General features: G+C 33.6%; 1 protein-coding gene across 4 annotated transcripts in view; it reads left to right on the top strand.

The window, feature by feature from the left end:
* Positions 1-13,524, top strand: part of LOC129000823 (ral guanine nucleotide dissociation stimulator-like 1) — a 126,147-nt gene that overhangs the window by 103,691 nt on the left and 8,932 nt on the right. For all 4 annotated transcript variants that reach the window (XM_054427853.1, XM_054427851.1, XM_054427850.1 and 1 more), the window contains exons 3-6: positions 7,609-7,805; positions 11,753-11,815; positions 12,391-12,572; positions 13,160-13,284. In XM_054427853.1, the coding sequence (XP_054283828.1) occupies positions 7,609-7,805; positions 11,753-11,815; positions 12,391-12,572; positions 13,160-13,284 (567 nt within the window). The remainder of the gene's footprint in view (positions 1-7,608; positions 7,806-11,752; positions 11,816-12,390; positions 12,573-13,159; positions 13,285-13,524) is intronic.

The following is a 13,524-nucleotide window of genomic DNA, read 5'->3' as shown; positions in this document are numbered from 1 at the left end:
ACGTACTGGTAATAATTGACAGCTTGGCCTGATGCATAATTATTTTGCGTATGATGAGTATTTATAAGGACTTTATTTATATTATTGGCTAGTTATTTTAACTTTTTCAGCAAACAATAAATTGTATGATAAATCAAATTACCTTATTTATATACCGTATTTAAGCACAGGTGTTTGGCTAAATGGGACTTCTAAAGGTTACCAGTTCAATCCTAGAAAAGTTCAACTATTTTTAATGGGTTAAAAATTTGACCAAATTGTCTCTTATGATTGGATGTTTGTGGCTGATGAACCAACTAATTTTAGTCATACGAGGTTGACATCTCTTTCTTTAAACGCCAATCTTCACCACCCACATCTTCACATGACATCCCAAAAATTGAATTTACCCAAATCAATAACTATGCTATAACCAGTCTCATAAATTATCTATCTCTTGTTAAAAATTGTGTTCGAGCATAAAAATATCTGATTTAATTCTCAACTAATTTATTTTATACTTTGACATCATTGTAATACTCGTATATGGTGGTACAATCCTCTCGTGCACGTTCAGTATATCACTGTGATGTGGTGTGTGCTGGAGTTCATTAATAATCAAGAACAGTTACAATGACAAAGGTCAAGAGTGAGGCAGTGTTCATGTCATGAACATCTCTCGTGTCATTGTTCATTGCTCAACCTACCACTTTGTCTTTCACATTCACACACATACATTCACCACTAGTTATTTAGTAAAACCACTTGAGGTACTTAACGAATATTGTAGTTGTAGTGTGGAAATATTCATTATGTTTTATTCTGTTACTGCTGTGCATATAAACCCCAGAATAAATACATATAGGCCATGTAAAAAATAAATAAATAAAAACAACGACTGTCAAGTAGACAAAAATTTACATTGCCATTGATTTATGTTTTATACGTTCTGTTCAAGATTTAAAATAGTTATTACAGCACAAAATGATGCTGTTAAGTATTCTGATTTATATTTATTAGCGACACAAAATTAAACGTCATCTGATTGTCACATTTCCTTTCTGGTTTTTGTATAAAAATCCTCCCTAGATCCAGCTAAAGCGAACTAAATTTATTTTAGTCTTTATACTATTTAATGCAAACAAAAAGGTACACCTGTATTCAAAAACAAGTAACTAATATTAACTAAAAAGACCACTTTACAAGTGCATTTTAATTTTTAATTTGATGAAAGAACCTTTTGAAATTTGTGTTGGAATGTTGTTAGTTGTTGGATAATTTAGTTAGGTATAACAAATAAAAAAGGCTTTTAACATTAGGTGGAAAATAAAACTGGTTCTGTGGTTATTCTTTTTATTGGCGATTGGTGATTTATATTAAAGTAATACTTATCATTGTCAATATTACACTAGGTACATTTAGGTAAATTATTGTTTCAAAACGCTTGTGCCAAAAAGTGTATATTATAGATTAAAGTAACTAAATAATGTTGTTTGGAGTTATTGTAAACATTAGGATGCTTTTAAAAAATTAGCGGTTTGTATTTGATACCAAAAACTGTATTAAGTTCCTATAATTTTGCTCCAGTTCCCAGGTGAAGTACATTGATTGACCTTGCATACTAATTGGACATGCATACTGGAGGGGTTTTAGAAGCTTCTAACCTGACAAAAAAATGTTCACCTGTCTAAGCAATCTGAATTTATTTTAAATCTTCATAATATTTGATCATATAAACTCTTTAACTGAACTGTTAAGCCAAATTATAGAAGGTCCTTAGCGTAAGCCTATATACTTTTATTTTAATAGTCCCAACTTTTTTATCCCAATATATCATAACTGCTAATGAAAAATAGCATGATTAAAATTGTATTTTTCAATCAGTTTCAATTAATTGTCGATGAATATCTTATTTCACCTCAATCCTTGACTGTTGCAATTCATCGTCTATATTCTATCTGTGAATAGAATCTCAATAAATTAACTAATTTGTTCTAAATTGTTGTTGTTGTAATTTGTTCAATTTCGCTTTCAACGTTGGGTGTATTTAAAATTAAGGATCCTTGTATCTCACTCAAAATTAAATATTTTGATCTGTTTCCAATCAAATTGAATTAATTTTCTTAACCAAAATACTATTAAAATTCTTAAATATTCTAAGAAGTGATTCAAGACTTTTTCGATATTAAATTGACGAGCTGGTGGCCCAGTCAGTCAATGGCAGGAATATCGTGGGTTCCGATCCTGGTACTAACTGATTACATTTTATCAGTACAGTTCACAACTGGCTTTGCTGAATGCACAGGCCTGAGCTCTATGTGGACGGGCAAAATGTAAGGTTAAATAAGGCCGCAAACCCCCCCCCCCCGCCCCCCTAAAAACAAACTAAAATCATATCATAATGTTTTTCAACCACAAAGAAATTTTTTCAAACCTTTCTCGCACAATGTTAGGGTTAGTAAAATTTTATGAATTTTACAAAAATAAAATGCATTTAAAAATAATCCAGATATAATAATATATTTTTAGGTTTTTGTAACAAACAATAGTGGATCCACAGTGGTATTTTGCTGTGTTGGACCTTGGGTGTGCACATAATATATCTGTCAATAACAAAAGGCCAGCTGTTTGTGATTTATTGCTACAATTTTCTGCAAAACATTTCTCTGGGCAGCAAAATATTGCAAAATAATATGTTTGCTTTGTATGGAACTCTTGTAACCATTGAATATAACCACTAGAATATTGGGATTTTTTTCAATTTGCAACTCTATAGAATTAAGACAATAAGGGGGTTTCTCTGTTACACCCCTTTTTCAGCTGTCCTACTTAATCGATTTTCACGATTGAGGTGTCATTTCAAAGCTTATGATCCAGCGCACCTGGGAATGGTCATTCAAAAGTTAATTTCCTTGAGTTTCAGTTATTTCTTGAGTTCACTTTCAATGATCCAGTGTTGCTTACTAACTTTTTGTATGATGGTTGGATGGTAAAATTAATAAATACTTAGTTATGACAAAATTTATTTCTTGATCGTTTCGCCAAGAGGGGAGATCATTAAAAGGAATGATTGAGTGTGTAGACTCTTTTTAATTCACTTTTGTTTCCTCAACTTAATATATTTGTGTTTATACTTTCCGGTTTTTTTAATAATTAAAATATCTATCTACATTATTTTATATGAAGTTAAATAGATTTTAAAAATGCTACAATCATTTAAAGACCAGGAGTTCAATTACAAAACTGAAACTGCGTTGTTAAAAGTTTGTAAGAAAAGTTGAGTTGTAAAAAATGTGAAATGTTTACCATTAAGTTTAAATTTTATGCAGATTGTATTCAAGTTTTCTATCAGAAGCCAATATTGGTGGTAAAACTTTGCTGTTGTGGTAGGTAATTACCAAAGACGCGTAGTTGGAGGCTACAAAAGTTGTGACGCATCCGTTGTTGGAAGTTTCAATCAATTTGTGGTTGCGGTTTGAAAGTTGGAGAGTCCCATTACAAGTTTCATACTCGGCGAAGCTGTTTGGGTCGAACTTGAGTCAATATGTTTTGCATGGATCTTGTATAAAATAATGCTTTAACTCAGTAATTGTTAACTTGTTAACATTATTGCGTGTACAAAACATAGTTCCGTCTGGTTAATAAATAACCAGACGTTATGTATTAAAATAAAGTGTCATCAGTTTTTTTTTTATGTTCACTAACTATTCAGTATTGAATTTCAAAAAGATCCTAATGTGTCCTTTGCTACAACAATTTTACTAAATACCTAAAATATTCTCCAAATTTATAAATCAACTTCACTATCAATCACAATCTTTGTGAAATGAACTTCACATATATAATATTATATTATTATATCAGGCGTTACTATTGTTACTGAATTCAATCTATGCCTACCCATCACAGTACTAAGAGTAGGAAATTTGATCTAGATTTTTAATACGTGATTGATCTCTTTACCACTGGTATGAAAAACAAAACGCATTATTTCTTAATTGATAAACAAGCTGCTGAGAAGTAAGTCACTTTATAATAAAGCTAAGTTGATATAGTTATTTGTGTAACTATTGGTGAAAGTGGCACTTAGCTGCACACGAGAGCAATGTTTAGCAATGTATGAGGAATGATCTCGCGTGCAGCAAAGGCCTTTTTCACTCGTGTTACACATTATATTTTTCCTTTAGTCACTATAAAGCATATAAATAATTAGTCTTTCAAACACTATACAACACGTTTTTAGGTTCAGCTGGCAACACAAATGGTGCCCTAGAGAAAGTAGTACCCGCGGTCCGTATCACTCCGCTATTTTTCCTCGGCAAGAAATGTGCTCCGCGTTTTGAGAATATAGTTCCGTATGTTTTTGTAATTTGAACTGGTTTCCGCGCCTAAAAAAAATGCTTTAAAGGTATTTTCTTGTTTATTAAGATCGTAGTAATGTTTTAAAAACGTTTAAAAGAAAAGTCCAGAAAGTTCAGAAATACCGAAACTATAAACACGAAATGACAGGTTAAATCGTAGTTATAATAGTCAATCAGCTGCTCATAGTATTATTATCTTTAAGTGTTGCCAACCTATTTCCAAACGTACACGGATTACGCGCATAATAGAACCCATCGACATATGATAGAACCACAATGTTTTGTGTTGTTTCGTTGGAATCCCGATGTGCGGCAAAGTATAAACCGTACGGCAAAGTATAAATATGCAGCAATTAGCAGCTTTCTGTACCTACTATAAACAGTACAAGGAAGCCAGCTTTGTTGGGTGACTGTAGGAAAATTGTATTTTCAACATTATTGCCACCAGGACTGATGTAGAATGATATGATAGGTTATGTACCTTTTATTCATTCTCCAGTCCTAATTTAGTCAAAGGGTGACTAGTTTCGGGTCAGAAATTACCCATTTTCAAACCCATGTCATCAAATTGATTGGTCCAAAAATCCGAAACTAATCACCTTTGACTATATTTGGACTGGAGACGGTATAAAAGGGTACGTAACCTATCATATCATGATGATTGTAGTTGTATGATGGTTAAAAACTGTATCCAACTGTTTTTACCCTTGGTCTTTTAAATGAGCAGTCCATAGCACCTCAATCATCCCGCATTAGTCTATTTTATATTATTTAGTTAAAATATTCCTGACTGCGATTCCACTTTGAAGAAAGTGCCGTAAGTAACTGAGTCTTTATGATTGTACTCTTTGTTCCAAACTAGAATTAAAAGATAATACATCTGGAATACCTGTATAAATCTATTGTAAATTACCACTTATCCAAAAGTCTACTATTCTTGATGTAAAACTAAATTTTTGATTATGAAACACAATTATGAAGTTTCTTGCATTCACTTTTGTTGCAAAACTTAAATGCGAGTATCTTCCTTTTGAGTTTGTGGAGTTGAATAGAGGCTGCTATGCTTGACAAATGTATACATCGGAAGCCGAGAGAGACGCTACACCAAAGATTGACACTTACCCTACATTATGAGTAGCTTGTAGCGTCTACTTGATTCACTCAGTGTTCGGAACAGTATAGCTCACTTGTCAAACACAGGAGCTGCTTTCAATTTCAAATCTTTTCAGAAAATTGTTTCAGCTGAATTTGAACACTTGTCTAATGACATCATTATCATGAAACATAAAGGAGGTATCATATTTTCTCTGTTCAGAAACTAAAAACAGAATTCTATATCTCAATTTACACCAGTAAAAATCCTGAAAATAACTTTAAATTCGAGCCTTAATTGCTGTATTATTGTTCAAAGCTTACCATTAAATATAGAATTTTACTTTATATAAAATGTCAAATTAAGTAGACATATTTTTGTATACCATATTCACCATAACAAATGTTTCATAATCAATGGTATCTCCAGGGGATAAATGAGCGTACTTAGTATCATAAAATACTACTAATGTATAAAATGAAATTTTTTTAATCAGCTGTTTGAGAGATAAATTTGCGAACATATGAAAAATACAAACACTGTAGATTTCATAGAGACCAACCAATTTATCTCCTAAAACTCTACCACTGAATTTTTCTATGCCAGAGGGGGAGGGGTAGGTTGATATTGAGACGGGCATAGACTAGATATACAAGTATGATTATCGTCATCATGCCAAATTTCACTTTTTTTGGTCCAGTGGGTTTTGCATGGTGAAAAGACACCTTTCCTTAAAAGTATAGATTTTAATGTTAAACCATTGCAACTTTTTTGTTTTTCCCTATAAAACATCATAAATACTCTCACTGATTGCCCATGATAAAGGTGGTTGATAAGCCAACCGGAGAAAGCATTTGTCCGATTTTCTGATAGCATTTATTTTTTTACGGCAACATTTACCAAAATAGCTGTAAAATCCTACTTGTTGTTTTGTGATAGTTTTGCCAAGATTGTGGTAATATTAAGATATTTCCAAGATATTCATGTACGGTAGATGGTGTGAGATATAAGGGAAACGCATGTATTGTCACTTCTCCTGTCATGTATTGAAGCTCCTTTGATGTTTTACAAAGCTCACGGCTCACCTCGTGCTCTCTACGCTCCCAATTATGCTCAGTCTCTAATGATTCACCGTGTTAAGCTCGGTGTTTCGTATCAGCTCGCTGAGCGGAAAACTGTTTCATCCAAAAATATCCCTGAGTAAAATATTTCTTCCATTTTCTCTCCTCCATCCTGTAGCTGGTACCATGTGCTTTTTAATCAGTTATGCAAATAGTTTTATAGTATTTTGTGTTTAAGTGTTTGTGGTTGGTATTAAAATTTTATAGTTAAAAGTCGCTGCAGGGCCGCTGCTGATATTTATTGGTTTTTTTTAATATGCTAAATATAATATGAGGTATGACATCACCATCAGTAATTTAAACTTAAAATGTGATATAGATTGTGTCATTAGTGAAGGGATGAAAGAAAGAGGCAGAAACAACATTGAGAGAAACCACTAGACGCTAGGGATATTACATTAATCCAAAGACAATGAATTGTCAAGATAGCTCCAACATATAACAAAAGCAGTGGTGGTGGAGGAAGGGTCTTGTCCCAATCATGCCTATTTGTTCTCTTACACTTAAGATCTTCATAATTTCTTACCCACATGGGTCAGTGTAGAGTTTGACGTTTTTATAAGAATTGGCCATACAATTAGTTTGCACTTGGGCTACGCGATTGGCCACAAAGGTCTTTAGTCTGTAGGGAGGGGTTTGTAGCCAAGTAAGAACTGCAGATGAGTCACTCCACAATACAGTGGTATTCATAGTAAGAGAGTTAAATTGTTTTTTCACAATAAAAAAAAGTAATTATTCTAGATTTAAGTTATCACAGTCTACATTTAAACTTTGAATTATTACGTCTTTCTACTTATTGCCTGCAAGGATGGGTGATTCCATCAACTATTGCAGAATGGCTGGATATCAAGGTGTTATTCCAACCTCAAAGATATCTCCTAGATAAACGCATGGTAGGTGAATGATGTTGTTTGCATTTTTTATATTCTTTAATGTACACTCTAAGTATCATACCTGCTATCTCCCAGCAATGCTAGTTGCCACCTAGTTAAGTTAAATGCAGTTAAATTAGTCAATCAATTATTTATATTGAATCCATCCACTTTTGTTTCAGGATTCGGAAGATGAGATTTCCCACCTGGAGTGGGAGACTGTGAAGGTGAGGTTTATCAAGGCAGGGACACTACAGCGGCTGGTAGAGAGTCTGGCCACAGACGAGGGAGAGTTAGAGTCCACCTACATCAGTGTGTTCCTGGCCACGTATCGCACCTTCGCCACACCCAAGCAGGTGCTCAGTCTGCTGCTAGATAGGTGAGTGGTGGCCGTTATAATGTAATAGAATAAATAATACTATTCCCTACCTGTCACCTACTACCTTGGTTATAGATGATTCAGAATACCCTATTATCTATATAAATAAAATTAGAGTTTTGTCTGTACATTGCTCAGAAATATATATTTTTAGGTTATTTTTACGTCTTATACATTAAATAAGCAGAAACGAGTCTTATCTCAATTTCTGTCTGTCTGTCTGTCTGTCTGTCTGTCTGTCTTTCTGTCTTTCTGTAACACTCAAGATGGCATTTTACGCTATCTTCTCCTGGAAAACGAGAGTACCTGTCAAGATCCAAGTCATTTTAATGTATTCACTGGATTGGCGAGATTGTCTTTAGCCATTAAAATATGGCCTCACTACTTTGTAAATAATATCACGAACGTTCAAAAATGTAGTTTTATGCGATTTATGTCAAGTTTTCGTCCAATTTTTATTGCATAATCATCTATGAAATAACGAACAGCTGTTCGGATCAAGATTATTTTTCCTAGCTGTCACTGATATGTTTACAAATGTTGTTTACAAATACCGCAACCTTTTTCAATCACGTTTTGAATGCAAATCCCAACCAAGTGAGATTAAAAACGTTTTTCTTACATAACGGATTTAATTAATCGAAAGTGCAATAATATAGTGTAAATAGTGTAACCGTGTAAATGAAATTAAATAACTACCGTAGGCATCATCCAGTTCAGGAACCAGAGATTATTTGTGTATAAATTGTTCTTGAGTTTTGATAACCAGAAAGAAGACCTTGAATCAGTGTTGTATACGGCTGGGAAACTTAAATTTAATAATGATCGTCGCCAATAGCTTAGAAACATGGTTTCCACTCATTGACACGGCGCTTCAATGGCGGTTGTGTAAAGTGTAAAGTAAAAAATCACAACTGCAGTGGGTGATTGTAACAGAGGTTTACGGATGATGCTAAACTCGCTTTTCTAATGTGTTATTTTCTATTCCTACCATCGACTTTATATATATAGTCAATAGTACCTACTCACCGTGTGATGCAATCGCTGGACCATACAGCCAATAGGCCCATAGCCCATCTCTTGGGTACGTACGCCTACCCAATTATTCATAACAACCTTTTCGACGACGATCCTTGATACCGGTACTTTTCCCTAGAATACACGGCCTACCTACTTAAGAAATAAAATTACAAACGTCCAAAAACCCAACGTTGTGTGATTTTTGTCACATTTCCTTCTAATGTTAATAGATAGCCTTTACCAATCATTGTTTAGAGAATAGGTACGTAATCTATTAAATAACAAAAAGTTGTTTGCATGAGGTTGTTTTTTTTTCAAACTGACACCGATAAGTTTACATTAAAAGTTGTTTACAAATAAAGCAATTAATGGGAAATAACTTTGATTGCCGTTTTAAAACGTTTTACAAGAAAATCCAAAACCAAGAGATCAATAACCTCGGGACTTGATTAACTCATATAATTGGTCGGCTGTACTATAGTTCTCAACTGTGAACGTTGGTTTTTGGTACCGGTTCTATTCTTTAGAACCGTTGGTACTGTTGGTAGCAGCAAGAATCATTTTTAAGTACCAACACATCACTGTACTTTACAAATTAGTTATAGTTGGTGTTGCACCTTATTTATTATTACAGGCGTATTCAATTTAATTGATGTCTTAACTGTACAATTTTTGCTTTTTCTTTCTTGATTCCATAATGTTAGTTTATGCTAAGAAAACTATAACGCATTTTAGTAAAACATTTATTCAGCAAACCATCATGAATTGTTTAAACGCTTTACGTTGTTTATGTATCAATAGTTCGTGGCCTATTTTGGTAATATTTACTATAAATTACCAATCGTCTATAGTACTTCATTTCATATAGTAAGCCGTCATTTCGGGTCATCATCGGTCCAAGCAAATATACATTGTTATGATGAAATTTGATGACGTTAACAAATATTTCAGATATTAATTTTACAAGTACTTTGTTATGCTTAAAGCGTAGCAAATTCCCTAATTAAGTTCTGTATTTTTGTGTGTATGTCTGTTAGTAACGAATTAATGTCCTTATTTCTCAGTGTTTCACGGAAAGGACAAAAGTACCTTTATAATGAAAATGTCAACACGAATAAAGTGTTAATTTGGGAGGTTGAGGTAGTACCTTAAATACTTTTAACCATTGTGGAAGGTAACTTTCAATTATAGGCCTACATTAGGGCTATGCCTCATAGCAAAGCATTTTTTAGTTTAAGCATTGGATTTAACATATAGACCAACACGACCCAGGTTACATTTAATTTCGAAGCATTTGTTTTGGCTTGAAACTGTCAGATACTGTATTTGCGAAGGTTTATATATAATAGTATTACCAGCATATCTGAAAATATGCAAACCAAATTCTGTTCTAAAAAAAGGTTTCAATAACTGACTACAATAAGATCCCCGTGCGTAGAACGGGCACACAGCTAGTTTTATATAAGACAGTTTGAACGGACTATGCCAATGATTGAGTCTACCTATTAACAGCAAGCATCACAAAATAATGGTAATACAATACTGAGAATACTATATTACTTTTGTAACTTAGTCTGAGCTGTTTAAACAAACGAATCAAATAACGCTTATTGTTTATTCGTATAAACAGCGAGCATATTGAAATAATAGTATCTTGGAAAAGATTACTGGGAATATCCTACTAATATTATAAATGAGAAAGTTTGGATGTAGCGATGTATGTATGTTTGTGACAAGTAAACGTGAAATATACTGGTTGGATTGGGCTGAAATTTGGTGTGATGATAGCTCACATTCCCGATTAACATATAGACGCATTCTTATCTCAAAAGTCCTTTCAGGCTCCGCCCCAGTGGCTCTGGAGTTTCTCATGTTAACCTTATGAGTAATCATATTTAAAAGGAATAAAACCATTTCGTCAGCTGTTTCAATACACAAGTTGGTTCTATGATATTAAATGGCATTAACAAGTTATAAGGTTTATCAACAGAGTGCAGTTTACTATTAATTTTAATTTAAAACTTCATTATAGAATTTCTTTTTCTAATTTATGTCAATAGATACTTTTAGTGCAGCCGAATTTTGTTTCTAAAAGCGTTGGTGGATGTGCTTTTTTAAACAACAAATGTAAAGATCAAAATGTATTTTGTGTCCTCTTCCCGTTGCAAAGAACGGGTACAGCAGCTAGTATATTATATTTGTAACTTCTGAATTGTTAGAAAGAGCAAGTGAAATAATTGTGTCGCATCATTAGTGACTGGGTTTTTGTCCGGTAACAAAAATAATATTGTTTTTCACCTGCGTCACTGTGAAGCTAAGGAACGTTCCCTACTACTATTGCAAAGTAATGGTGTATCCCATCTCTACTACTACAACTAGTGGGTTCAAATTTGTATCTGAAACCAAAACTAGTTTTAAAAAGAAAACAAGTTTTAGTTACTACAGTCTACTTCTGGTTCTGATGTGTTTGTTTCAGCCAGAAGTCGTCATCATATTTCTATTTCATAACTTTTCAATCGTAAAGTAAAAGGGCAACTTTTAACCTGTTATGCTACCATCAAAATTGATCCAAGGAAAAAGTAGGAAATTGAAAACGATTGTAAAACACTCTATGATTTCTACTTCTGGCTGAAAGAAAACACATCAGAACCAGAAGAAGTCAATTGTACTAAATAAAACTTGTTTCTTGTCTAAACATATTTTTTAAGATATCAAGATCATAAGGAGTTTTATTTGCTCTTTTAGAATAGTTTTTACTGAATACAACTGATTGAGAGTTCCATGAGAAATTATCATTAGGTATTACCAAGGGAATATCATTAGGAATTAGAAATTACCTATTTATTACTTTTTAATTACAATTACAATGCTTTTACTTCACCATAAGGAAGACAGTGTACCGTGTATTCAATTTTGACTTCTTTCAGGTATGAACAACTGGCCAACAACGAGTTGGACCTTCCAGAAATGGTTTCAGACCAACACAGGAAGTGAGTGTTTCTAGCCATAGTCCACTTGCAAATGTGGGTAGGGTAAATTATAGACTGTAAAGTAGATACTCAATTGTTATTGTTATAGCTGAGCCTGGTGTAGACGTCAGAGCTGATTATTTTCACTGAAGTCTAGATTTTACTATTTTAAATGTATGTTGTACACAAAAAGTGTATACCGATGCTTCTAGGTGTCGAGATTGCTTCGGCAAAAAACCATAAACAAACCAAACAAGCAAAAAAATTTCATGAATGTGTAGTTAATCTAGTAATTATCATCCTAGTTCAGTGTTAGAGGGATGGGTTTTTTTGGTTGGTCTAGTATATCCAAAAATATGTAGAGTTATGACCACTTTTCATCTGGAGTCAATAAAGTGCTTGAATTAGGGAGCAAATAATACAATACATTGATTTGTAATTCCATCAATATAGCTTAAAAGACATATACACCATAAGAAATAAACTCTAAATTCAAAAGAACTTTTTAAATAAACATCTAACCATCGTACCACCAACTGTCTCTAGTTTGACGGGTTGACACATTTTTCTTACATTCTATCCCGACTATCCCGCAGGACCCTGGTGCTGGCGTTGCACGTGTGGCTCGACTCGTACCCGGAAGACTTCAGAGATCCTCCCCTGCACGCCACGCTGCATCAGCTGCTGCACTTCACACAGGCGCATCTACCTGAGTCAGAACTGCAGCACAAGGTCAGGCATCGTCTGGAGAGGTTCATCAGGGAGGATGAGATGCTGGGTGAGTGACAAACTACTGAGAACACTGTCAGTGACGTGTCATTATGTCAAGTACTGATATGCACATTTATTTCACACACAAAAACATTTTCAATTTAAATTTCCACAAGTCAAGACAATTTCCAAGTAAAATCAATTATGAAAGTATCAAAAATTAAGAGATCATTCCACTATAATAATTCCATGATCTGTACATGGGTAATAATAATTGGGTTAATAATTCCACGATGATATATTTTAGTAACAAATCAGCTACGGTTGATCGATATGGATCTGTCTGCTTCACCATCAAAAAGTTTTAATGGTTTAATATATACCAGTAACGCGGTAACTAAAGTGTTCCTTTAAAGGTTAACTTTCACAAAAGTTCACTTTTTTTAATTTGACTCTTTTAAATGTTCTGGTTGTCAATTCCAAACGTCCTTCATTTTTGCTAAGCATTGGCTTAAACAATTATCTAAATGGTTATTGCCCAAAGTAGCCGAGTGGTTATAGTGCTTGTCTTCAGATCTGAAGGATGTTTGTTCTGGAAGTAAATGGCAAGAGACATTTTACTTTAAGTTGTAAATTACATATATCTTGTTACAGAGTCCTGTCCACTGTTCACGCCAGACAGTCTGTACCTACACTCTAACGGGACTCACGCACCACCCTACAGCTTCCCAGACATCCCTGAGCGACATTTCGCTGAGCAGCTGACAAGGATGGATATGGTGAGCTGGATTTACATCTGTTGCTCTTTCAATATTCTTTTCATATACTTTTTTGTCAGTAAATTACCTGTATGTTTCAGATTTCAAATAAATATCTAGTAATGTTAAAACTTGATTTAATAATCCTTATTTGTGGAAAAACAGAAACATTGTTCTTGCTTTATCCACTTATTTGATTATTTAAAAGACTGGTTAAAATCTTTGTCAAGAGAAGAGAAAGAACAACTGTTAAAGCTGTAA

The sequence above is a fragment of the Macrosteles quadrilineatus genome, unplaced genomic scaffold, assembly GCF_028750875.1.
Source record: "Macrosteles quadrilineatus isolate MER2022 unplaced genomic scaffold, UCM_ALF_1.0 Scaffold_8__2_contigs__length_117827958, whole genome shotgun sequence".
In the NCBI taxonomy this organism is placed as follows: domain Eukaryota; kingdom Metazoa; phylum Arthropoda; class Insecta; order Hemiptera; family Cicadellidae; genus Macrosteles; species Macrosteles quadrilineatus.
Note: the sequence above shows the minus strand (reverse complement) of the source record. Positions and strands in the feature narration are given on the sequence as shown.